This window comes from Tinamus guttatus, unplaced genomic scaffold, assembly GCF_059628265.1.
Source record: "Tinamus guttatus ecotype Peru unplaced genomic scaffold, ASM5962826v1 Tinamus_guttatus_pri_ptg000264l, whole genome shotgun sequence".
NCBI classification, from domain to species: domain Eukaryota; kingdom Metazoa; phylum Chordata; class Aves; order Tinamiformes; family Tinamidae; genus Tinamus; species Tinamus guttatus.
Genome location: NW_028288798.1, coordinates 946134 through 973865, shown reverse-complemented (window position 1 = coordinate 973865; position 27732 = coordinate 946134). Strand labels below are relative to the sequence as shown.

The 27732-nt window shown below is 40.4% G+C and overlaps 1 protein-coding gene and 1 long non-coding RNA gene across 3 annotated transcripts in view; one reads left to right on the top strand and one right to left on the bottom strand.

The window, feature by feature from the left end:
• The window catches only part of LOC148594267 (uncharacterized), a 507147-nt gene that overhangs the window by 69390 nt on the left and 410025 nt on the right, over positions 1-27732 (top strand). The window lies entirely within an intron of this gene.
• TULP4 (TUB like protein 4) overlaps positions 1-27732 on the bottom strand; it is a 141986-nt gene that overhangs the window by 90861 nt on the left and 23393 nt on the right. Inside the window, exon 2 of one of the 2 annotated variants that reach the window (XM_088527210.1) lies at positions 24752-27031. In XM_088527210.1, coding sequence (XP_088383336.1) covers positions 24752-25003 — 252 coding nt within the window. In that variant the 5' untranslated portion in view covers positions 25004-27031. Of the gene's footprint in view, positions 1-24751; positions 27068-27732 lie in introns of those variants that run through there. The other variant, XM_088527209.1, reaches the window with a different exon arrangement.

The window sequence follows — 27732 nt, the reverse complement described above, 5'->3', positions numbered from 1 at the left end:
TGCAGAAGGAATACATACTATTTGCTGTTTACAAAGGGAAAACTCAAACCAGAAAAAGTGAGTGGCCAAACCAGTCACTACAAAAGTCTAGAAAGCTGGAGTCAGCCCCGAATCATGCTCTGTGACTTACAGAGCAAGAGTTCTCCTCCTCTGCCAGCTTCTCTGCATAAACGCTACAGAAACTCTAGAGGTCCTGAGTGCTTATCATCTCCCATCATATGAGGAGCCACCAGTCAAATTGACAATGGAAAGCCTTTTATTCACACTCAAAAATCTAGATGTAAATAAAATAAGCAGGAACAATTCACTGCAAACAAATGACTGAGCAAATGCCTAATCTGACTACCAAGGAAGACAATTTGCAGAAAGCAACGCCATCATATCTAAAAACCAAAACTACCTCACAGAGCTAATACAAAAGCTAAAGCCCAAACGAGAGCCTCTAAATAAATTGGTGTTTTACCACAGCTGACACCTAATAAGTGTCATTTAAACTCCTTGGCTGCTCAGCCAGCCAGTTGTGCTGCACTGCAGAGATGATGCCAGTGCCCACACAGCAGCCCTAGTGGCCTCCAATTACGTTTAAATAATTCCACAACCTCCTTTAGCAATTGATTAATTGCTTTTACAGTTTTAACCAATTTTCCCTTAAAGTTAATTTCTCTAGCAACATTTCTCTAGTTGTAGCAATATAAGTTCACAATCTCTTTTACTCTGATGAAAATCCAGAGCGAGGAAAATCCCCTCTCAACTTCTGTGAAGCTGCTTTGCCCACAGCCTTCCTTCAGTTTCTTCTCTATGTCTGTTTTTGTGCTTTTCTTCTTCAAATGGTGTTCAGAGCTGAACAGACACTACATTAATACCACTGCCACATAAAAACCCCATAATTATCCTGCTAAATTTCTCTTTACCGTGTGCAAGACTGGAGTGCCCACACTGCACTGCCCAAATAGAGACAGAAACACTGAATAGCTCATATATACCAAAATCCTAATAGTAAAACCACCAGGAGGCTGGGAAAATAGCAAGTTACTTTTATTTTTCATCTAAAGGATAAGCTTTCTGTGGGATCAGCCAGCTCAGCTGCCCCTCTCTGCAGCTGATAAGCGCTAGCTGTGGTGCAGAGGTGAGAGCCGAACTATCGCCTCTCTCCCCCTTCAGATCATGTTACCCCAAAGGGCAAGCACCACCGTTAGCAGACGGTCGACTTAGTTACTAAGGGTTAGTTTACTAAGCTAGGACATATCATCTAATATTTGCTGCAGGCTAAGAGTGCACACGTAGCAAATGACTGTAATTTGGAGAGACGCACAGCAATTCATTATCTTCCACAATCAGTTCTTGTATCAGAGCCCATGAAAATTCTGCCTACACTGCAGCATTTAGGAAATACAGTCCCAATTCAGTAACTGCATCCAGGTAAATATTGTTGCAAGTATCTTAAAATGAGGCCAACCGGGCGATTAAAGTCTCATCTCCTCTTTTTCCAGTGCAATTCTAACCTTGTAATACGTGCTCAGGTAGATCCTTCATCATTAGCCAATATTGACATGTTCTAATTTCATTTGCTTTAGATATAATGCTGAGTAGAAAGCAAAAATAAACAATCACTTCCTTAAAGATTCAGTATCTTTCGGTTTCATGTATGAAAAGACCATTATTCCAATTACTCAGAACCTAAAATTTTAAATAAAGTTTTCTTTTTTGGAAAGATGCTTTTCACAGCCTATGTAAAACAACTCTGCAAAACAGGTTTTGAATCTTGTTAATAAACTCCTTACTAGGAGCCAATTAGGGACTGAAACATTAATTTTTTAAATATTTGCCAGGAATCCTACCATATCATATGCAACTGGTAGTGGTTTAACACTTTTCCTGACAGGAGCATTTGGGAAGGTCTTCCTACTCGGGTGGAGGGGGAAATATCTTAGTAATCACCTTAAGTAATAATTTCATGCTGATTTTGGAAGCTTCCAGAGTCAATGCAAGCACACTGGATATTCTACACTATGAAAGTGAGGAACTCCTAATATGTGGCTGTGTAATTAAAGACCTTCTGTGAAGTTGAGAATTAGTATCTCACAGCCAAACTTAATTCAGCAGTCTTGTGACTTTCATGTACTCAGTATTTCATCTGCCAAAGTGTTCTTCCACAAATTTTTAAAATACAGTATTCCCACTCATTTCAACATTGGAAGATGTGTGACACGCCAAGCAACAGCGCAGTGCAATTCTGTTTCAGATGAAATGGCTGCATTTCTACTGACGTGAGTGCAAGGCTGGCTTGCCAGCACAGACGCTTTCAGGTTCAATACAACAATCCACTTGGGCATTGAACTCTCCTCTCAATTAGGATCAAAGGTACGAAGACATAAAAGGGAAGCTCAATCCAGAGCTGCTGCTTCTGTTGTCAGAAAAAATTTACAACTGCCATCTTCCATTAATGAACTATGTGCTACAAAAGGCTGTATAACAATCTAGCAACATATCTTTCGTTACTAACTGATCATTAAAGAACCATAAAAGGCTTTGCTGAGGCTGCTGCAGATTTTTGAAGCCAAAATTTGGCTGTGTTTGTCCAGGTTTCTCACGCTGGTACCACCAAAGGCAGGAGCACAACAGGAGCAGAGCTCCTAGGCCAGAGCTCCGCTCAGCAACTGCAAGTGGGTGACAAAGCTCCACTCAAGTGGGGTGACCCACTCAAGTGGGTCAAATATCACGTGGGTGACAGTATCTGCACAAGTGCAAGGCACCTGATTACTGCATCAGCTTCAACTATTCTTTAGATTATCCCAAAAAATACAAAAATGTCAAAACACCACAGAGATCTTGAACCATGTCAAGATTATTTTAGACTAACCCATTCCATTTACACTACACTTTTCACAGACTTGACCAAAGCCAACTTAAAGAAAAAATCTCTCGCACCTATATAAACACACAACAACTTCCAAGAACTGCCATTATGCAAACAACTTACTACTACTTATTTATAATCCTACCTGAATGCATTATTTTTGTAGGAACTACTGGATAGCCTAAAAGATCATTACACTGTATGCTTAAAAGCTAGCAAAATGCCCACAATTTTTAAGCTCTCTACATCCACATATAAGCAGCAAAGTGACATCTTGTGCCAAGGTGTCTTTTCATATATAGGGTTGATTGGGGGGGTTGTTTCTGGTAGTCAACTCAGCAATCACATTAAACACAATTTTTATCTCTCTTTTCCCAAAGGAAAATACAGCTGTAATTGATTTTGTAGAAATTCTGTGTTTTTTCATTAGAACAATGCTAGACATTGAAAAAGAGATCTGATAGGATGAAAAAGACACAATTATAAGGAAAGATGCACAGCTGGTTATTTGAGCAAAAAACTATGAGTCTGCAGCCTTAAGTGTTCCAGTAACTCCTGCCACTCAATCTGCATCAAATAACCTGCATATTTCTGGACTTGGGGTTAAGAGGGTTAGTATCTCAGTAGTACTTTAAAGCTACTTATTGATTTCAACAATATTATGACTGGATATTTACTTAGAGATAAGTTAAAATATTCAAAGAACTTGTAATTTGCAGCTCCTCAACAAAAGAGATGCTTGGAACATCCAGGACAAATGGAGCCAGCATTCCTTTTTTCCAGTGAGAGAAGAAAAAATGACAGAGTTGAACAATGCTGGCCACTAGAGGACTTCTGATAAAATTAAAATCATCTAATGTTAAAATAATTACACTAATCACCAATTAGTTTCATCTCTTCACAAGAAGTTATTGTAACTCTAAGTCATCAACCGAAAAACTACTGTTGAAACAAGGGAATAGAGTCTTTCAAAACCATGGAAAATGTGACTTCTGAAAGACAACTAAGACAAACAATAAGCTGCTTTTCACAAGTGAGCCCAAAAAATAAAGCTTTAGCGAAAAATAATTTCTACCTATAAAAAGAAGTATCAAGTTCTAGCCATAAGTAAATTACTTCCTCATTACTGGAAATTTCTGAAAGACATTTTTTTAAAGGGAAAGCTCATCCTTGCTCTGGTTCAAACACTGTTTTTCAATACTATCATGTTAGACGTGGGACAAAGGAAAGGAAGGTCTTGTTGATTATTTTCTGTCTCTACAGTGAAACCTCCTGCTCTAATCTCCTTTCTTCTTCTTCTCTGTTCTTCTGTCTCATTTCTTTCATCACAATCTCACAATTACAGGACAGACAGAGCCAATTTCCCATATGTTTCCCCATCAAACCAAAGCTACATGGTGTTTCCTTACCAGATTTCCTAATTGAAACTCCTGCCATTGAAAACTTCTGCTAAGATACGTGAAGATGTATGGGCATATATCCTCCCTTATAGCCCTTTATATACACAAAATATTTCTTTCTGTCTGACTAAACAAATCCAATACTGACAGTTTTATTTGCAGTTAACTTTTTGAATCTTTTCTATTTATGAACTAATACACATTTTTGCTAGTCCAAAAGAATCTTGATTTGTTCAGTATAGTAAAGAGAACTTCCAGTTTCCACAAGAAGAGACCTATAAAGGTCTCAGAGACCTATAAAAGTTAAAAAAAAATCTGAAACAGCAAAAACATATTCCTTTGTAAATCCAAATATTCTTCCTTATTAAAATATGGCTTAAAATAGCTCCACAGAAATTGAACTGTAGGACGCAGCAAGATAGAAAGAAGACTGTCAGCTAAATTGCAGGTGGATTTGGATCTATCAGATGGAGTAATACTGGGTGAGGTGGGAGAGTGTGTGTAAGAAACAAGATCCCATATTTTGAAATATAATAATTTCTTTATCAAACCAAGGAGGTAATTGAAATTTTATTAATCTTCACTATCACCCAAGAGTCAAATGCTAAATAAACACCAAATATGGACAATCAGTATAATAAGTATTGCTATATAATCCATCGGGGAAAAAATCTATACTGGAAGGCTTTATAAGAGAACTAAATAAGAATATACCTGTGATATTCCACAGAAAAGGAAAGAAATACTAAAATTTACATCAAAACACAGGAATCCAATTAAATGCTTGAATATTCAAAAGAAAAAGGAACAACAACAACTAAAAAAATCAGTCCATAAGTTAAAAAAAAAACACAAAATCAAAACATCATTACAAAACAGAGTTATGTGATTTTGGGGAAAATGTTCAAAAATTCAAACTTACTGAGAGAGAGCGGAAAGGTTGAGCCATCTTTCCTAATTTTAGTATTAATGCCAACATCATTTTAGATCATGCAATACTAATGGATTTACACCTGAAGCCCTGTTAAAGTCCAGTTTGAATGGCAGTTAGTCTCTCATTTCTCTTCTAATTTAAAAAATAAAAATAATTTATTGCAAAAAAAAGTCTGTAAACCCCACCAAGAGAACAGACTGCTTTCCAGAGAGTAACAACCAGTATCTACTCAAGGTTGCTCACAAGTTCCCCATCAAAAAAGCAAACATACTTAAGTAGCAAATATGGTTGTCAGAGCTTCCTTCATATCAATATCTGCATTTCTCTGAATTTCTCTTTTCCATTTTCTAATACAATGACTTATTTACAGGTTTTAGTCCTTTAATATTCTGTATTTGCTTTTTCCTGTTCCTCACAAATCTGTGTCTTACTGGAACTTTATTCCTTTGTGCTTTTGTTCTACTTTGTGGTACCTGTGTCCTTCATCTGTCCTTCAAATCTTAACGTCTTCTCAGGGCAACTTGCTCACTCAGACACATCATATATTGTGCTAATCAACAATACTGATATAAACCATTTAATCTTTTATACAATTTTTTAATCATTGTTTTAAAGTGGACAAATATTAAGTGATCTGCTGCTGAAACCCGAGTAAAGCGGCCTTAGACACCATTGCACGCAACGTGATGAAAGGCAGGAAGGGGCAAACACCCCCCGCAACTCGTGGACGGGTAACACTCAGCAATCTGCCTCTCATGCATGAGACACCTCTGAGAAAGGCAACTACAACCACTATTTGCCAGAAAGCAGGTGGATCTTCAGGATATCAATATTACTCTTGAGTAAGTCCAGAAAATAGAATACAAACGTATTATTTGGCCAAGAGAGAAAAATCAAGTATGCAGCCTAATAAACACAGCTTAAAACGATCACACTTTAAAACAAGTATTTCTGATGATGAAAGAATAAGGTGAAGATAATTGATTAAGTTAAAACGTCATTTTCATAAAAGCTACAGACACTAGAAAAAACCACCTCCCAACATTTCAAACATGAGCTTTCAATTAACTCCGTAAGCGAACAGCTGCTCTCAACTCTGAATCCTGTGAAGGAAAATAAAGCTTTTTAGCAAAGAGACAAAAAACTTCAGTTTAGTTGCAAGACTTGAGGCAGCTTAAAATGATTTTTTGGACACTGTTGGATGGGGTCCCTCAGCACAGGCAACTTTCTCAATGCCAGGAAATTCGATGAGAATTCAGGCTTTTGAGGGCTCAATTCTGGAAGAATCAGCAGAAAGCAAAGCTTGCTTTGTTACTTTTCTTCCATAAATCTACTAACTGGAACATTAGCCTCAGTTTCTTCAGCAGCTTCCCTGTGGATCTGCAGCTCAGACAGCCCTCTTGACCCATGCCCTCAACTCCTCTGCCTGCTCACGGCTCACAGGAGACCCAGTAACAGACCAGGTGCCACAAGAGCAGCTGCCCCTCTCTTTCAGAAGCAAAACAAGGCTCTCAGAAAAGCAAGCTCTAAGACCAGCGTGTTGCAATGTCCTCTCTCCTTGTTTGCAAAGATGAGGTCATGGCCAAGGAAATTGGCCTCGTGCAGTGGCCCTGCCAACCCACCCCACTTCTCCCAGGAACAAATGGATCGCACAGCCAGGGCCTGCCTGAACTTAGCGACGTTCCTGGCTACCAATGGGATTTTGACAGACTTTGAAAGCTGTTCAGTTTCCTTATCTGCACGTGTCCATGTTGAACACAGTCATCCTGTATGCTACAATATTATGTCATCATTCACAGTCTCCATTTTGGCAGATATTACATGGAACAGAGCACTAGGAACTGTACCGAGAGTCCATGTCAGGTCACAGAACCACAGAATGGTTGAGGTTGGAAGGGACCTCCGGAGATCATCTAGTCCAACCCCCTGCTCCAGCAGGGACACCTAGAGCACGTGGCACAGGGTGGCAACCAGGCACGTTCACCACTTATAATGTCCCCACTGGACTGACTTTCAAAGAAACACATTGGTTCTACCCGTGGTAAATGGTAATTGTCACGTGTAAATTAGCCACCATTTGCAAATACAAAAGGGCAGGGGGGGAAAGGAAATCAGACACCATCAATCATCATGTCACTGCATGGGCATCCACTTCTGCTACAGGCAGCCCCCGTTCCTCTGGCACTGTGCTAGCTGGACATGCCATCTGATTCTACATTATGTATTAACTGCAAGGCCTGTAGCATGTAAAATTGCACCTATCCTGTCTCAAACTGGTAACATATAGTTACATATACATTTTTAAATGCCAGTTCCTGCATTAACCTTTTCTCTCTACTTCTGGTGAAGTCTGCTCTACATTTCTTTTTACTCTTCTCTCAGAAGGCCAGTATTTGCAGCCTTAACTTTCCATCTCTCTTTTCACTTCCCAATAGTCCAACTGCACAATTAGGTGATAATCCTGAAAAGGGGCATTTTAAGAATTCTGAACAGCACCTACAAGCGAGATAGCTTAATAAAGCTGGCAACTTCACAGGTTTCTGCAATACAGACATCCTAGCACAGAGCTTCATCACACCAAATGCCACAGATCGTAGCCACAAAGAATACTCCAAGATCTTCCAAGATTCCTTTCATTTTATTATCACCAGAAAGGACAGCTAGAAATCTGTGATCCAAACAAGCCTATCATTCAGCAACTGGGAATCAAACTGGTAAGCTGGAAAGTAGAACTGAGCCCTTTCAGAAGTACATGTAGGTTTGCCGCTTATGTAATTAAGATGAAACAGATCAGCTAAGCTCCAGCTCCACACATATTCTAAAAAGGAAAAAGGAAGCTACTAGGATACAGACAAAGCAGGATGTGTAAGCGTGGTAATGGAAGATAAATAACAATAAATAAATAAAATCTTGATTATTTATATTCCATTTTCAGATATCAGCTTATCAGAAAGCTCTGAAGACTCTAGTATGTTCATCATAGCCACAAACCCAGTAACACAGTAATATTTTCAGGAGTCTTGCAGCATACTACCAATGAAGAAAACTTAGTGATCAAGAAATTCTGAATAATTAGTTACATACTATAGTATACAACAGACTACTCTTTTCATCATATTTCTTTTACGCATGCTCCTGCAGACCTGAGCGTAGCACCAATCCTTGTGTTCAAAGTTACACTGAACAGGACGGAGCTCTGCACAAGTATAATGTGGTGTCATTCACCAAGGCAGCTGTCATATCAAAGAGCTTTAACAAAGTTAGAGCTCTCTGTGATGCAATAGAAACTATCACTTTATGTCTCCTTAGCTATTTTAACATATGCTTCAAATGAACATGGCCATTCTTAAGTCAAAATACCAAACACAGATTAAAACGTACAGTAAAAGAGGAACTGAAATCAGCAATGCTCCACTATTTTACAGATAACTCATGCCACACTGTTCATAACATCTTTTGGTCTTTCACAAAGGAGCAGGGACATGATTTTTCAATTCATGCTACAGGATTTATAGATAGGAACTTGTATCATCTTCTTACTCATCTCTGGACTGCTTTTGGTCACAACCATAGGACAGAAGTGCAATGACTGAAAATTGCTCCCTCTGGATGGCTCCTGCGGGCACGTTCCTGATCCTCACCGGCAGGGATTCTGCAGAGGAGCCACCTTCGCAGCCGCGTTGACAAGTGCGTTAAAACTGACAGCAACCATGAGGCCCTGCTGGCGGGGACGGGACAGGACGGGGGGCATAATCTGCAAACGTCATGGAGACTAGCAGAATAAGATATGGGAGCTCTTATAATCATTGCCTTTTGGCACACGCACTGTGATTAGTACCTCTCTAATTATTCTCTAGTACAGTCAACTTCCAGCTATAACAAGCACTGATTTCACACAGTGATTCAAAAGGAACGATGACAGAAGGAATAAAAATGGTAATAAATGAACATATTAAAGTATTCTTAATGAAAAAGGGTGCAATTGTAAGGCACAGGGAAAGAAAAAAAAAAGAGTACAGGAATGTTTCTTGTGGGAAACCAGCGGCAGAACTTAAGAGATGCTTTTTGTACCAATTACACAAAGACCTAAATAGGCCAAGTGGAAAAAAACAACAGTCTGTAAGAATTCCATAAAGTGGCAAGTATGCAAAGCAGAAACCAAATGCAGCTTGCCAGAAGGTGTATTAAAGCAGCAGCATAATGCTCAGGGTGTGTTTGTTTTGGAAACTGAGAGCTAGGAGCTCAGGAGCTAGGGTGGACCCTACTAGAAATGCTAAACCACTGATTAGACTTCCCTCCAGCCCTCAATAACTTAATCTGTCTGGGAACAATAACCTCGCATGGGTGAAATATTACACTTCAGATTACAGACCTGAAAGTAAAACATATTTCATTTAAATGATCATACAGCAAGTAAGGTCCATTTGTGGAGAAATATTCTATTAGAAAGAGGATGTTTTAGGTGAGCTATTGTACTTTGTCCTGCTTTGCCTATAGCATTTTGAGAGCTATAAAGGTCTTTTGGGGGAAAAGACAAGAAAAAAATCAGCAAGGCCAGGAAAATCTGAAACCTCAAAAGGATGCACCTTTTTACAAATTCTAGGCTTCATCCTGTGAAGTAGGTTTAGTGCTTCACTTGTCTGTGCTTAAGGAGTGAACAGGGGCTCAGATAGGTAATTCCAATCAAAGAAAGCAAACCTGTATTTCTGCAAAGAAGCTTCCTGATTCATAAAAACATTGCAGTCTCCCTCCTTAGAGCTGCTAACTTACAGGCAGACTGAAGCAGCCAGGCAAAAATCATGCTAAAGTCAAGGGGCTGCACTCTGGCTGCTCTTAACCACCTGCAGGACGAGGATGCCATGCTCGAAGGTGACTTCACTCATGCACGACTACATAGATTTTCATGCAACATTTCACCAGAAACTTCTTTTCTTGTCCTTTTCTGGCTGCCTGTACTGCAAGTCTTGTTTACCTCAGCTGAGCTATTTTTATCTGGCTTTGTCCCCTCCCTCCCTTTGCTCTTATATCTACTACCATGTTTTTCCTAATCCTCCAACTAGCCGGGAACTAATTCCTTTGTGGGTGGTTTGCAAGAGGTCTGTTGGGCTTGTCCTTGTGCCTGATTTTTATTATTATTATTATTTTTAAATCCTGCCTAGCTCTGTATTTCATTTGGCAGTTTGCATAGGGATTTGGGTTTAGTGTTACATATTTATTTTAACTCAGTCCATAGATGTCTCAAAATAGACAGCTTAATAAACGAGTTAAGATAAATAAAGATGACATTCTAACAGGTTCATACCACACATGGGCAAGAACAGAGTTACAATGAAGTATTTCACTGATAAATGAATTAACAGGCCCAGACTAGAGGTAAACATCCAAAGGCGCCATTATCTAATGCCCTTCATCTGAAAGGACCATGAAGCATTTAGTTACACAGCTCCATTTCTCAAGGTAGAACATAAAGTAGACTACTATTCTAGGAGGCCTAGCAAGCAGTTTTTGTACTGCAGCTTGTCATACACATGCAATACTTAACAGCTGTTTGATGTCAGGCAGTCTGGGATCCTTGCGACCAAGATCCTGCCTCAGTCTTCCCTGTCCTGCAGCTTGAGCCCGGTCTCTTGCTGCCAGAATCCTTCATTCAGGACATATAGCACTAAGCAGAGACAGCAAACTAAAGGTCCTGCCGCAGCTGAGGTTGAAGAGCAGCTCATCTCCAGCGCCAGGGCAGCTCCGGTTGGCTCTGGCGCGGGGCGCTACCACCGTACGGGTGTGCTGGCTGCTGCGCTGCAACAGCTCCTTGCTGCAAAATGCAGCCCACCGGTACACTTCATTCCATCCACAGCCCGCTCTCTGCTTACTCCAAAGTATCCCATGCCCCATGTGATCAATTGGGTGAATACTTCTGCATATGCTTATTTTTTGGGATCCCTGCAATTCCTACTTCCCAGGTAACAGAAGATGTACTTGGAAAATAATCTACTACTAAATCTATTACTTCTGAAAGCACATGACTTTAGTGCACACGAAGTACATGTGACAGAGAAGGTGCCAAAACACATCATGATCTCTTAAGCTCTTGTTCCATTTGGGTAGAAAGACTGGGCATCACTGGTCTAGATATATTCCAGCTTCTCTCACTTATAATTTCCTATAATGTAGTACAAAATACCAGGCTATTTCCTTAGAATGATACTCCCTGTTTCCATTGAAAATTGCAAGATAACAGATTCTGAAATGGAATTCAGAGCTGCTAGCCTGTTAGTAATCACCCAAAACTAAACACAAGGTGGACAGCAGCCTTTCAAAAAACAACTGTCTGAGCACCATGATTAGAACTATTTCAATAATTTTAGCTGATCAAAAAGTTTCTCCGAATCCCTTTTAATTCCAAAACAACTCACTCATTTTCACCTTAAAGCAGCATTGCCTCCATTGCCTTCAATTTTATTTTGACTATTTTAAAGGTTTCCACTGCCCTGTTTATCCCAAGCAGTGAATGAAGGTAACCCTGCCTGAGCAGGAGTGTTAGACTTGACGATCTTTAAAGGTCCCTTCCAACCTCAACTGTTCTGCGATTCCTGTGAAGAAATCAGCAGCCTACTTTCTTTAAGCAGAATTGCAAAGACTAAGAGAGAGTAGCATGGCTTTTGAAAAGCTAAAGCGTAAAAGCTCAAACACTTTCAATTTAGAAAAGAAAAACAAACTTGTTTTATTACCATCTTTCTCCTTCTTTCATTTTAATCCCTCCTTGAAAGTGGAAGAAAAAGGAAAAATATCCCCAAAACAAAATGGAAATTCATCATTATCCTTAGATTAGATGAAAAAGTTACGCATGCTTCATTAAAACCAGATCTATCCAGAGGAATATTTTTTTTAAATACCACACACAAACTATTGAATATGCTGTATTGAACAGATGATACAGGAGACCTACACTAACCTACAAAACTTTGATTGCTGGTGGAGATTAACAGCTCTGATTGATTTTTCAAACTATAGTACTGGCACGGACTAAAAAAAGTGTTGATAAACCACATTTCTTAGTGATTATGGAGTTAACTAGAAATACAAAATTTCACTTGCACCTTCAATTTATTATCTTAGTTTCTCCAACTTTCATTTCTCCCCAAAAGAATCATACTTCTATGACTCAAATTCAATTAAGAGTCTGCAGTGCTCTATCCTAATGAGCAAGCAATTGCAGCATGTAAGAACATCATAAAATTTTGCAAGAACACTCCAAAAGTCAAGCTCAACTGGAAAAGTAGGATCTGGCATCTCTAATGTTATTGCCAGCAGCACTGAACTCAATTACTAAAATCTGCAATTGACAGGAACTTTGTTATACATCCTCTGAGTAAAATCTGCAATGGAATTGTTCTGAAGTTTCCAAGAGGAGCTTCCTAAATGGATTAGCTGACTGAATCACACACACAAAAAAAAAAAGAATAAAAATAATACTTCACTCCCTAGAGAAGCTTCTCCTCCTCAAATTACCACTCAGAAACTGCACAGGCAGGACATCTATAAACATTTTTATCCTGAGAGCTAGTCACCTGAAGTCTCACGTTTTAAAGTTGGCTGCACTGTTCACCAAGGAGTAACTCAAAACTGGCTACATATGTACCACAGAAACACTTTGGTGCCAATGTAGGAAGGCCACACACTACTCGATCAAACTCTCATGATGAGCTCATGAAACCAAAGACCTCTAAAAGAGTTATCAACAAGATAACAATGGCCAAAGTAAATCTTTTAAGACCAAACAGTTACATGAGCAGAATTAGGGAATCTGAGCACTGAATGAGTTAATTTAATTCAACTTCATAGCACCTAAGATGATAAAATTATTACTTCAGAAAATGAGAAACAGACATGGGTTGGAGTGAAAGCTCATTTAAAAGAAAAAGAAAAAAAAAAAAAAGAACACTTCTCCATGGCACCATCCAATTGCCTCAGTTATAGGATTTCACTTTTCCTCTAGCAGTCCTTTGTATCCTTCACTTCAGATGAGTTTCCCAAACACGTAACACAGTTTGTTTGGGCAACTTTCCTTCATCCACAGGACAGCATCCATGCACTGAATGAAACACAATTCCGAGGGTGGGGAAAGGAAACGTATGCAGTCAGGTAATTAAAAAATGAATCACAATGTGTATGCACATAGACAAGAAATGCACAGACATGACAACTGTATGTAATTCTGACATTTCATAATTTTGACAGCATAACTTCTCTCTCTGATGTACAATGGCTGCCTGCCAAACTTCTCAAAGCTTTACAAAAGAAATGGAGAAAACCTTCATGTCACTCGACATCCACCCTCCACTCACAAAACAATCATCAGAACTGAGCTCTACTATCTGCATTTAACTAATAGCTATTGAAAGTTGTCATTCTTATTTTGGATCATTTATTACAGAGAGCAAAGCTATTCTGACAGTATCTGGCGGCTCTCTGCAAAACCAGGGAGAGTCAGAAGCTCAAAACAGCAGGTCTGTGGCAAGGACCTAGGCCAAAGTCTGTTCCAACAGCAGCAGCGGGTGGGCTTGCTCTCTCCCTGCATCCCCTCCAGCTATTCCTGCTTCTCACATCCAAACAATCCCAAATTCCCACTCTGTCTTTCACAGTGCTATATTGCCCCACGTCCTGCTCATTCCCCCCTCAGCCTAAATTCGGAGTTGTTGTCTTGCTCTTATGGACCCTGTTACTACTCAATGGGTAATTACCCATTGGATTTCTACATTGAAATAGTAAAAACCCTTTTGGAATAAATGCCCCCCCCCCAAATAATTGGCAGTCCTCCAGTGACTTTCACCCTTGCTCAACAGTACAATAATAATATATGAAAGTTTACAATTCCTAGGAAATCCTGCCCATATCTCAGATGCTACTACTGTTTGTACAGTTATTTAAGAATGCATCTTTAATAGTAAGCTATATCTAATACTCATGGGAGTATTAGAAAAATCACCCTGAGAAACAAGAGTTCCTTTGGTTAAAATGATTTCAATGTTTTGTTCCAAAGACCACAAGAAATATAAAAGTAACTGTCTTAAAACATCAAGATTATCTTTCAGGTCTATATCCCTTATCTTTTTATATTTATGTCTTATTATTTTCAGACAGGAGATTCCCTTGCTACTGCGCATTCCAGTACAAAAGCTTCACTCTCAGGAACTCTCTTAACATGCCAGATGAAGTAACAAAATGTCTACTGGAGCCCAGCAGTAACTTCCATCTTGCTCACACATATCAACATATCAACAAGTGTTTCTAGTTTAGTCTGAGTTATCATCATCACTAAATTTCTAAGGCAGTAGAAATGAGGAGCTTGTAAGAAAAACACACTGAAAGTATATGAACAGCTATAGTAAGAGCAGACAATGCTATTGCTTTTTGCTTCAAAGCCAACAGCTGAATAAGGAGACTAAGAAAACAAAGCTTATTCCTCCAGCTACCATTTGATTCAGGTCTATTCCAAACAGATTTTAGGAACTGATAGATAACAGTCCAACGGTCACAGTAAAAGAGACATACTATGCTTGTTTGTAGATGGCTAAGGGATGGCATGGTCTCTCATCCATTTGCACATTTATCAAGCTTTGTATGAATGTTTAGCTCAATCTAAAACACTTGTTTCACATTTTTATGAATCTCGTTAAATATTAAATATCATATGAGATTTTAAGAAGCCTCCAGATCAAACAGTTTAGTTCCTTATTATCTTATTTTTCTATGGAACTAAACTTCTTAATGATTGCTCCTCTTTGAACATTCTTTATATGTCTATTTTATATAACCATATAGACTTGAAATTATTACATTTCCTTTTATCATATGATACGTATATATAAGTATGTAAATATGTATATATAAGTATATAAAAATGTAGCTATTCTTTGACTTTTTCTTGCCATATGAACAACTTGAAATCTGATGCCTTCAACAACTTGAAATCTGATGCCTTCAAGTCCCATTTTTTTTTACTGTTACAACAAATATTAAAAATCAAAGCTGCAGAAAGAGCAGCTAAAATAGAAATGAGGCATGCTTAAAAATATTTGATAAATACAACAAAAGATTGAATATACTTACCTCAAATGTTAGAGGTAAAGCATTGCACTAAAGCATTTTTGGCACACACTAGTTATTTTAGATTTGTCTATTTTCAAAAAGAGCACCGCGCTCAAGCACCAGGCAGCTCACTTTTGTTGTTAGCAGCATCTCAGCTCACGTCCTTCAGGACGCAGCGGCCGTGTGCGCCTGTAATGACCGGCCGTAGAGGCAAACAGCCCTTCCAGCCAGGAGCAACCGTGGTGCTGCCAGCCACCGAACACAGCTCTTCCCTGGCCAGTGTGACTACAGCTACTTCCCACTTTGTTCCTTAGGAAGAGAGCAGCAAGCTCCCTGAAAGAGTCACAAGCGACAACAGAAACCAGAATGAACACCGCTGAGACTAACCTAACAAGACTTTTGTTCCAAGCAGGGCTATTAATAACACATAATAATACCATGTCAAAGCCTAATCTGAATGGGCTGAATCAACAGAATGACTTTATCTCAACCATAACATGTAATAAAAAGGTATAGCCAGATGCATGTGTAGCTTTTATTAAACTGAGAATATTCCACATCAATGTTAAACACTCCGTGCTCTGTGTCCTTCACCATAAATACTTAACATAAAATATTTTGTATATTTTATATACAAAAGTATAATTTTAACATAAAGGGATAAATTTTGCCCATAACAGCAGTTCCTTAATTTGAAACACTGCTTCAGAAGATTTCTGATTTGCCTTCCAAGAGCAGCAACATATGTATTCATGTCACGTTTCTCAATAAGCAAGTGTTGTTTACAGTTTTTATAACATGAATAAATATTGTTGCTGTTCGGGAGGGCCTATGACCTGCAGATTTCTCCCTCACTTGGAGGGCAGGGTCTAGGCTCTCTAATTAGCAGAGGGACTGCTAAATCCAGAGGTGCCACTGGAGATACTGTTCTGGAAAAGGTAAGTGTTGGAAACACAATGAAAATTAAGAAAGTTTTATGTGATTGGTGGCATTTAAAGGGAAAACAGTAATTCTTACTTCAACATCTGCGACCAACAGGGTGCCTGTGAACAGAAGCAGAATTACTAAGATGACATACATGAGAAAGCACTAGTCTTAGGCACAGATAAATCTAACTTGTGCTAACTGCTTGCTTTGTGCATTAAAGTTTCTGTGCCTGAAACTGTAACATTAAATGTTCTTCCACTTTATATTCTTGTTTCAGTACTGGTCCCATTATATTCTTAACTCAAGACATTACCAAAACAAGAAGTGACAGGTACTCTCAAACTACAGCCTTAGTCACTTAGTCCTCTGCATATTTTTAAGGATGGCATCTTCCAAGAGACCACATTTTTAGCTGCCATTCTCCAACACAAATACAATTCCTTCTGTGACAACATGTTTACTACTCAAGTTCATAATTAACATTATTGCCTCTGTGCAGCAGCTGAAAACACAGCTTTATGTTCTCAGACTACTACTTATCTCAGTAAGGGGAGAGTGTGCAGAGCAGTCAAAATCCCCTCAACTTGGACAGTTTATAGAGAGGCTGCGAGGAGGCAGACAGGAAGAGCCAAATGGTTGTGGAAGTAACATCTGACTGTGTGGTGAAAAGCCATTATCACAATCATGGAGAGGGAGAGATATGTGTGAAGCAGTTGAACTTGTTAAACGAACTGTACATGAGGTGCCTGGCACAGTACACCTGGCCCTGCTTTGCAGTTTGCAAACTAACTGATACATAGCAAATAGAAACAGGAAACACTCTGCACTGGAAAAGTATGAGGCCTTTTTACAGTGGCATATTCAAACTTGATCGCAAGTTTGATTTAAAATATATATTTTTAATGGTAAGAAAAAAAAACACAAAATAAAGAGGATTCAAATCTATTTGAGGTCTTTTAATTCTTGCGTTAAGAGATTAAAAGCACTCAAGCACACAGTCCAAGTCCACAGAAGACAGTATTAAAAAGCTAGAATAGGAGCCTGTATGAAATCCCAGCATGTCTGTCCTTTCTGAAAGTCTTCAGAAAAGAGCAGCAAAAAGCAACGCGAGACCACCCAGTCATGCACAGGACCTATTCTCTTGCTAGTCATTCCTCTTCTCTTTTTTGTGTTCAACTCGGCCTCTCTCAGAAGCACTCTAGTTCTGCCCCTCTCTTCAGCTGGATTTTGCCATAGCCAGAACAGCTTAAGGACGTAGGCAGGGCATGGCCTGCACAGAGATATGACAATTTTTATCACATCAGCTAGCAGGGTTGTAAAAATCAGCTAGTCTTTCAGAAATGCAAATCCTTCTTTAGCTACTTGTATGCACAAAAGCTCATCTTACTTTTCCAGTTGTTCTAGATAATCCTTCTGCCTACAAACTTTGTCCTGCCTTGCCTATGCAGTCACAGAACAGCAGGAAAGGAGAGCTGGTGGTGACCTGCAGCACTTTCGTACCACTGTAGCCAAGTCATCACTGTGGTATCTCTTACATGAAAAAGATTTCTTAAATCTTCTCCTCTAAAAATTGTTCCAGAAGTGCTTGAACACAGTGATTGCAGCCCAGATTCATTTCCTGACCTGTGCAGATTTGGTTGTTTTATTTTATTTCTTCTGGTCAGGAATAAAAATCACACTTAAAGATTTAAACACCAGTTAAAACACATATCAAAGTTTTTTTTTTTTTTTTTTTAATCTATTTTCTGTATTTTTATAGGCTTACCAATATCATCAACAAGTGAAAGCACTAATGAAAGGTTTTTCTGCCCTTGTTTGTTTGAATTATCTCCTATGCAAGCAATTGACTTGTGCAAAGATTTTGCCACAGTTGCTTGGAACTTCCACAGACATCTCCAAAGAGGTGGAGGGAATAAAGGGCAGCCTTCTTTTTAAGAAACAGAAAATGAAATCATAACCAACTTCCACTCTCAAACAAAACAAAATCCCAAACTCTCCAGAGACTACCCGAACAAATATAGCACAAGAAGCAGCATTTATCACTATTTTAAAGGACAGTGCTCCTTTGAAAAATCAGTATCAAACAATAAATGCATTTGACAGCCCAGCTGAGACATGTTTACGCCCTTATCTACTTCTAACCCTAGGGTAAACAAAAGAGGCATTTTTTTTCCAGCTAATTATAGTCATTCATTCAAGACACTCTAAAAATGTCAAAGATAAGTAAATGAGCAATTTATTTTATGTGTACATTAGTGAGTATGCCTAGCACTATTTAGCACATTAGTGAATTCATTGCATCAGCATTTGCATATTCTTGTACTCCTATTTATTATTTCAGTCCACTGATTAGCATGCTGAATTTTATCTAGTATATCAAAAAATGTCGTATTAGTTACCACAATGAAAAGAATGCACACCTGCAAAATATTTTTTTCAATAACTAATAACTTAAGAAACATTAAGTGCCATAAAAAAACCTTTGCATTTTAACTTGACACAGTGGAACACATTAAAATATGGCAGCACCAACCAACCTGTTTCGATTTGCAGGCATCCAGCAATTTTTTCCTTCAGAAGGGAAGTTACCTATACTGCAAATTGAAGCTTATTATGGCTAAGTTCCCCTCACCTTAATTATCTTTCACAGATCTCCCTGAAAATCATCTAGAGATCTCAGGATGGACGAGAAGCTAAAAACACATGCCTTCATGTCACTATAAAAGGAATTCTGCCTGATGCTTCAGAGCTAATGGTCACACTGGGTTAAACCCTGACCTTGCTGAAGCTAACAGGCATTTTGCATGTAAATTCTTGTAAATTAAAAAAATAAATTAAGAAGTTATGAAAGGATTTTGCTCAAGCACTTTTCTAACATGCTCCCTAGTGCAGTCAATGGAAGACAAGTTAGGTCAAAATCATAATGTCCAAGTTTTGCGCTCTGTTTCTGCCCAGCATTACAAGTGCAGGGAAGGAGAGGGCATTTTAGGCCACTGCATTTCTGCTCTTCAGCTACTAATTCCCACATTCTAACACATCTCCCTGTCTTTTAAAATTTGTGCCAGACTTAAGTAAGAAATGCCCTGAAGAGCAGCCTCCTCGGCACGTTCCCCCAGACTCCGAGCAAGCTGTAAAGCCCAAGGGAACCAGGCGCCCCCAGGCCCGGCCACAGCCACTCACACGGGCACTGGCCATGGGCAGCCTCCCAGTGGGGCAGCCTCCCTCCCATGAGCAGAAAGGGAGCAGGTTCCTCTGGCAGTCAAAACAGCCACAGCTGCACAGCACGTTTCTCAGGCCACTTGAATTTTCATTGTAGAATGCTGTAAATAATGACCATAACATATTATCCCAAGATAGCATAAGCTCTATTACAAAAATGCGGTATTTCCAGCTTTTGTCACAGAGTAAGTGGCTCTTTGCTCATCTCCACCTCCACAGCTCTCCTTAGGAACTACAAAGGTTGCCAGTTAAAGAAACACAGCAGTTCCTTCCTAGGTTCCCGCTCTGCTGGCCAAGCTTGAAGGAACTGCTAGAACAGAGAGGTCCGTGTGGCAGCGCCCAGCGCATCGCGCGCAGTCACCACGGGGCGCAGAGCGGCTCCAGCGCTGCCGTGCGCCGGGCAGGCGGTCGCTCCCAGGTGCTCCCCGCTCATACTGGCTCTGGTAAGCCAAGGGCATGCTGGCACGGCCGAAACGGAGAGCTGTGCACCAATTTTGGTGAGCCTTCAGCAGTCATGAAAGCATCGCAGAAATACAGCACTCACATCCACCTTCACCAGCTATTTAATGAACCTTGCAATACTGCAAGGCACCTTTTCCGGCTTATTAGCGGGCCGTCCGCTGTGTCCAATCTGGTATAATTATGGACGCGACATTTGGGACGAGATGGAATAGTCCCACGCCCAAGACACAGCCAAAGTAGGGCAAGAGCAAAATTCAGCGAGACAGAAAGACTGAGCAAGCTCGGTCGTCTGTGCGAAGAATTTTGATCTTGTTGACAGACTAGATGTTACAAGTCTAAAGAGGTGCAGGCAGACAAACCAGATGACCCGCGTCCTTTCGGGCACAGGCAACAGACATGCCAAGCCCCCTACTCGGACGGATGGGTCTGTCTACCAAAACGCGACGCAGGACCCATATCTTTTCGGGAGCAGGCAATGGGAAATACCAAACTCCCTACTCGGACGTTTGGGCCTGTCTAACGCGAGACGCAAATATGTGTATAATGTCGACGGACGATAGCAGGGCCTTTTTAGAAATGACCCTTGCTATCCGCACTGAACGGCTAGCGGAGAATCCAAGGTCGGAAAGGAGTCCATTATTGCCAGCGTACCACTTCCCTCTAGCACCGATAGGGAAACTCAGGAAATCTACAGTATTGGCCGATGTCAGGGCCCGCACCTCCTCCGCCAGATGTTGATATTTCCTGGCCTTTTCTGCCGCGGCGTCACTCAATGTTGTTAACCCACTCTCATAGCGGATCGTTACATCCACTACCTTCGCACAGGATCCCTTTACCAAAACCAAATCTGGCTTGAAGAGTTCATTGGTGGTATCCCTGAGATGGGGCTCTAAAAATATCTCCCATCCCAGTTTTTTAGCCTCTTCAGCCAGCACACCACAGATCTCATTATGCCTTTTGATCCTGGCTTCTTGGACAGCCGGGCAGTAGCCAATTATGTGGGAACACGATTCCCATTCGGCGGGGCAGTGCCTACATCCCCTGGGTGCACCCTCGCCCAGACCGCGGGCCAAAAACTCCCGTGTGGGATAGACATTGGCCCGCAACTGGATAGCTGTAATTAATTTGCGGTGAGGAATGCGGCCATAATGCAGGAGCCAATCATTACTGATTCGGTCATTCTCAAAATTCCGAATCCCGCGGCCTTGAGATTTTAGATTGGTCCAATTTTCCATCTCTCTTTTCCTCCACTTACAGGGAATGGGAAAGATGACCCGTGGAGCACGTCTCTCCCACTCGGATAGGCCCTCGTCAGCCGCCAGGGTTTCCATTACTGGGAACTCCCCCGTCACAGATGGAACTTTCTCGGGTCGCCCCCCAGCAGAGATCCAAACTTTTCGGACCTCATCCTGGATGCCCTCTTGGAGCACCACACTCCTGATGACTACATCCTCTGACTGGGCGATCCGTACCAACCTGCGAGCCTGTACATTCGGAATCAGGCTCGCCAGACGGGGAAGACCCAGCCCGCCGTCCTTGTAACTGACGTATAATATACCGTCACACGTACTGGGCGGTAGATGTAACCAACCCTTGACAGCAGATCTTATCGAAAGGTCGAGGGAATGCAATCTGGTGGCACTCAGGCCTGCATGATCAGCAATGAACAGTAACCTCGGGAGGGCATAGCTCCTCAAGATATCTACCTTCTGGAGTGGTTTCAAAGGGGCGCCCCCGATGTTCCGCACCCAGCGGGCCAGCACCTCGGACAGTTCCGGTTTCGATAGACCAATCCAAGGGTCTATCCCCAGGCCAAGATATTTCTCGAAGCTGCCCGGATCGATCATATCTAGTTGCATATCTGCAATTGTCCACGGGTCGCAGTCATTGATGGTGTAAGACTCTTTCGTAGGCCTGATCAAAAACCCGTGGCATTTCGGCGCTTGGACCCGCAGCCCGGTTCGTTGACAAAAGTCCTCCACCACTCGAATACTTCGTTGCATGCCCTCCCATGAGTCACTGAGCAATGCAAGATCATCCGCGAACGCCAACGATGTTATTTGTTGGTCGCCATACTTGTAACCGAGGCCACGTTCTTCCAGGCGGCACAGCAACGGATCTAATGCGAGATTGAACAGGATAGGAGAGAGCGGGTCACCTTGTTTCACTCCCCTGAGGATCTTGATAAAACCTGATCGCTGGGATCCTGACTCCAGATGTGTTCCAGCGTTGGTATACAGGTCCCTTAGGATGTCGATAATATGTGAGTCGACACCCTTCTGGACCAGGACTTGGAAGATGTGCTGATGGTTCACAGAGTCGAAGGCTTTCGCCAAATCGACAAACACGACTCCAAGGGTCCTATGATCTCGCTTCGCGCTCTTAATTAGCGCCTGGAGAAGCTTTAGATTCTCACATCCACCTTCACCAGCTACTTAATAGGAGTGTCACATTCTTTCCCAAAGCACAGAGGTGCGTTACCTTTCCCAGATTTCCACCCTAAAACTGAAACACTGTGTACGGCTCTGCCCACAGCATATTGCTAATTATATCCCAAATGAAAAGCATGTAGTTTTTGTATTTTCCCCTTTCCACTCTGTTCATCACAGCAATTCAGACTTAATAGCTGAATGCTTGCTGGTGTTAAAGCAGCAATGTATGTCAGAAAAGCAATAAACTTGACTTGTGGCATTAGCTGTATCCCAGAGAGAATATACAGGGTTACAAATCACTATTTCTGGGGGTAAAGTAACAAAACACCATCTTAGCACCGGTCAATGAAATATTCAGGCTTTTAGCTTTAATTCAGTTGCATCTGTTTGGGGCCACTCCGTACAAATGTAGCTCTGATCAGCACACATAGCAGGACACACTTGCAAAATTAACATCATTCTCATTGTGCAAGGTGGCAAGCAGAAAACACAGGACAGTGCTGACTTGTTTTTTAAAACAAGAAGGGGAAAACAAAGTATTTTTCTTATGGATACATTAGCCATAGTTTTAAGTAGTAGGGCTGTTCAACAATTTGATCTTTTTTTTTAAAAAAAAATCTTTCAACAAACAGAAAACATCTTTCACTCTAAATCTCAGGAAAAAAAAAAACACACACACACACTCCCCCATTCAGCTAGATACCTTTAATAAAAACGATCTTGTATTACAGTTCCATCCCTACCAAAATCAGCAGGATTCTCCTTTGAAAGCAGAATGCAACATTGAGCAGAGTCCTGGCAAACAGTGTTACACAGAACATCGTCTTGCGTGGACTGACTTTCATTTTCCCCAGGCTCAAACAACTGTTCACAGCAACAGCCGCCCTGCAGAATGCTGGGTGCTCCAAGACATGTTTTTTCTTACTTGCGCTTCTGACAGCAGCACAGAAGCTCTGTAAACCTCCCACAGAGAAGTGAATTCAGGTCATTTGCACATTTCCCACAAGCAGGAAAATTATTTACTCAAACATAACTCTATTCACCTATAACAGCTCGACTCAACACATTTTAAGAATGTCAGCAGCCAAAATGTTGCACAGAATATTTCCATTTCATTTTGTACCTGTAACTATCAAGTGAAAAGGCTGCGCTAAGAACACAGCACAATCCACACAGCAACCGTGCAGAGGCCCAGAAACAAAATCCTGCAGCAAGCAAAGCAACATGCCAAAACCAAAGGGCAGTGCAAACTCCAGCCTCTTCCTCACTCTGCTGGCGCAGACTCGCACCTGGTCGCCCATCTCCAGCCTTGCCCTGCAGCAAGGCCTCACAGGCCCAACAGCACCACCTGCTCTCCCGCTTCCACAGCACATGGCCAGATTCACAAACCAGATAAAGAAAATAGAGAGAAATGAAAAAGTGAGCACTGTACCTCACTTTACATATATGAAATGTAATTTGCAATTGAAAATGATATTGACAATTAAAGACCCAGAACAGAATCCTAGATTCAAATACCACTCTTCCCCTTGGGAAAATCTGGCTACAGTTTTTTGACAGAGCTCTATACATATACATATATATAAAATCTCTCTCATCAACATTCAAAAAACAGAACTTACAGTACACCCTTGCTCTTGTGCAAAGACAGTGCTGAAGCATTTCATTTTGAGTCTAATTTTTTAATAGGATAGCCATTAATGTTAACACCAGGACCAAAACCAATCAGCCCTTGGTTAGTGCTTATGTCAAAAGGGCAACGCATGAGAGTCAAGTAAGCAAGCAATGCAAAAGATAAGAAAAGCAGCATTTATGAACTTCAGGACACATTCCATCCTTCCACTTACTAGCCTAAGACTAATGCTTTGATTTGGAAAAATTCTTTTCAATGAACCCATCCAACTGTGGCCTAACTACAAAGCAGATTTAATAGTAAGGAACAAAACAAAACTCTTAACGCTTGTTCATGACATTCTGTATGCTACAGGGCATCAGCTATACTTTCCTTCAAGTTACCACAGCAAGAAATGCATGAACGCTCCCTAAGTCTTCCAAGTCACGCCTAAATACCACAGAAGCCCTCAAGTATCACAGTAAATCCTTTGTATGTATGTATTGAATGTGCCTGGAAACTGGGAGGTACTGAAGAACAGAGGAGAAAAAAAAAAAAAAAAAAAAAAAAGGCCAAACCAAGCCAAACCAAAACCAGATCCACTTCCAAAGAATCTCGCACCATTTTCTCCCTGCCACAAACTTCACAGTCTCGACTCTGTTGAATAGACTCCACAGACTCCAAACACATTCATCTTAGGCCCAAGCCTCCTTTATACTGTTCTATCAACTTTCAAGCACAAACACTACAGAAATGTTATTGCTAACATTTCTAAAGTCAGCTTCAAAGTCCACCTTTAATTGAAACACACAGGTTGCTTACCTCACTATTGTGGCCCCTCAAATTGAAGTTGATCCTCTGAGGGGTGTTCCGGTCTCTCCTGCAATGGCTGGAGGTAAAAGTGACGCCTACAACTCCTCTGCCATTGCCTGTTGCCAACCAGCCTTCCTCATAGTATCGTCTCCGGCACACCGGCTTCTCCTTCTCGCTTTTGGGGACTCTCCCTTTCCAGGAGAGGCAGAGGATGTTGGAATCGCTGCAAAGAACAGGCCCATGTTCCACTGCTGCATACATGCTTTTTAAATATTTTATTTTTTGACATAAGAAAGTAATATGTCTAGTGCACAAAATTTAAATCAATTCTTTTATTGATAAGACTGACCTGGGATAGATCATTGAAAAGGAGGAGGATGGGGTCAGTGTTTATAAATATCCACCAAATGCATAGTGAAAAATTCCTCTATAAAAGATGATGGCAGTTGGCTAAGAAAAAGTAACACTTAAAAAAAAATTCAGGTTCATTTTTCTTTTTTGAGTCCATAGAGTGAGGGTGCACGTATCCTTTGGAGAAAAAGCTACTTCGTAAGAGGCGCTCAAGAAATGGTTAAATCATCTTTTTGCTCTACTTGATATAATCTTTATACAGCCTGAGATTCCAGTTTAGCTTAATGCAATTCCAGAGACAGAGAGTTGCAAACGTGTAGGTTTCAAGTAACTTAAGGCTTTTAAGATTTCCTCCAGTCAGATTTTCTTCAAAAGTTCAGATGCAGAAACTTATACACACGCACATACATATATAAGTATATATATGACATTCATCTTTTCCAAGCTGCCCTCTGACACATCTTTTCCATCCGATGTACTTCTGCTGCTAAAGCTGAAAGAGATTGCATAAAGGGGAAAAAAAAGGCACACAAACCGTGCAGAACAGACTCGACCTTGGGCAGGCACTGCTGTGCCAGGCCAGGCAGGAAATCCCTCTTGGTACTGAACCACTTGCTGGAGTCAACAGGTTTTGCAATCCAAAGCCAATCCAATTTTCATTGCAGCACTTTTTTCCACCAGAGACTGAACCCAGCCTGAACTGTTTATCGCGCTATCTTGCCTGCTTTCCCAATTTTTGCTGCCACACTCAAAGGAAAAAGATACCCGCTCTTCATTCAGCGGAATCAAAAATGCTCTTAAGCTTTTAGCTTTCAAAACAGGTAAGTTTGCCTCAGGCGAACCATGAAGTTCTGTTTCCTCCAGAACAGGCTGAATGTCAAGCTAGTTTTCTTTTACTTTTCCTTTTTTTTTTTCCTGCTACAAAGAATCACAGATTTTTCATCCTACAGCAAAAACAAATGCCAGAATTAAAGCACATCAAGTAAGCACTCTCAGAATCTTCTAAAATTCACAAAAGGAAGAAATATAATCATCTAAAAAAGAAAGAGAAGCAGCATTAAAAATCTGACTTCCAGGTGTCACTATATCTCTAGATATTTTCCTCGCTTGTTTGAGTGGATCTTTCCTTCTCGATGCTTGTCTACAGCACAGATTCATAGTTCCAGACACAACATTTGCAGCTGTACAAGAAGGAAACATATGAAGTACTCCAATCGTTTTATTTGAGTAACATTTATGAGCTCAATTAATTAGTATTTATACCACAGTTAAGTCAAAGGGAAAAAAGGAGAGGGAAAAGTAATATGCAAATTTGATGACCTGGCTAACTCAAGAGGGACAACAAGGTTTGTTCAGTTCAATGTCCACAGTTGTCCCATAGTTCCTGATCTTACTTCCAGTCAACACTACTGAACATGTGGTTTACGATTTATTAGTTCGGTCACAGTCTACTGAGCCCAGTGGAGTATGTGCCAAAGATCATTCATTATTTCTCTGCAGTAACAATCACTTTCTTCAACACTCTGTCTTCTTTTGGCTCCTTTGTAATTTTTGATTTTGACTAGGGAGGTAATTATTATTTTCTCCTCTGTGCAGAGGGTGTTTTTTCTTCCTCTTCTTGCACACCTTTTTCACCCGTGAATACCATGTGGAAAGTTGAGCACTAGTGGCAGGTGTCTTTCCATGAGTTACTGATTCCTGTGCTGTAAAGGTGCTCCATCTGGTTCTTAAATTAATTTTCATCAATTGCAAAGCTCAGGAATATGCAAGAATAAGTCTACGTGATGACAAAAATGTGTGTATATTCATGTACATGCAGTACAAACACAAGCTCGCTCAATCTGATACTCAAAGCCGCATCTGCCTTTTCAGCCGAGTTGTAGAGATCTTGTAAGATGCCCGTCATTCAGAACTTGAAATCCCTGGATTCTTCAAACTCTGCAAGACAAAGTACACAAACACAAAAAAAAAGTGAAAAAATATGCCACAAAACAGCTTAGGCAGAGCTATAGAAATTAAAGTAACAGCAATTGAATCATTACACTTAATGATTATTTTATACTGATCTCCCATAACTGTAATATATGGGCAATATTCACATACATATTCATATTTTTTGCTTGCACACAGACATACAAACAAAAAGCACAAACTAGGAAATATTCCTTCATCTTGTAAGTTTACAAAGCTTTTCCACATGGGATACGCAAAATGTACCTAAGAAAGACATATTAAGGAAAAAAACTTTTTTTTTTTTTTTTTTTTTCAATCAACAGCTCTTGGGGACAAATTTTCACAGAAAGATTGCACGCCTTTTTGAAGTCAGGCCAGGGAAAGGAGATGCCAGTTACAGAGCAGATGCACAGTTAGACACCAAGGGACGCAAATTATGAAGTACAGGGCTCAAAAGAATAAAGGAGTGAAATGACTTCTCTAGGACTTGAAATTCTGCTTTCAGGAAAGCTAAGTTATTGCAAAATGAAAACTTATAAGATGAAATAAATACAGATGGATTTTAAAAACTACTCAAATCTTTAATAAGTCTCCATTTGAAAGAGGAAAAAGAAATACTTATATTCAGTTTTATATAGACATGAAATCAGAGGTGTGCAAGATATTCCAAAAGATCTGTCTGTAGC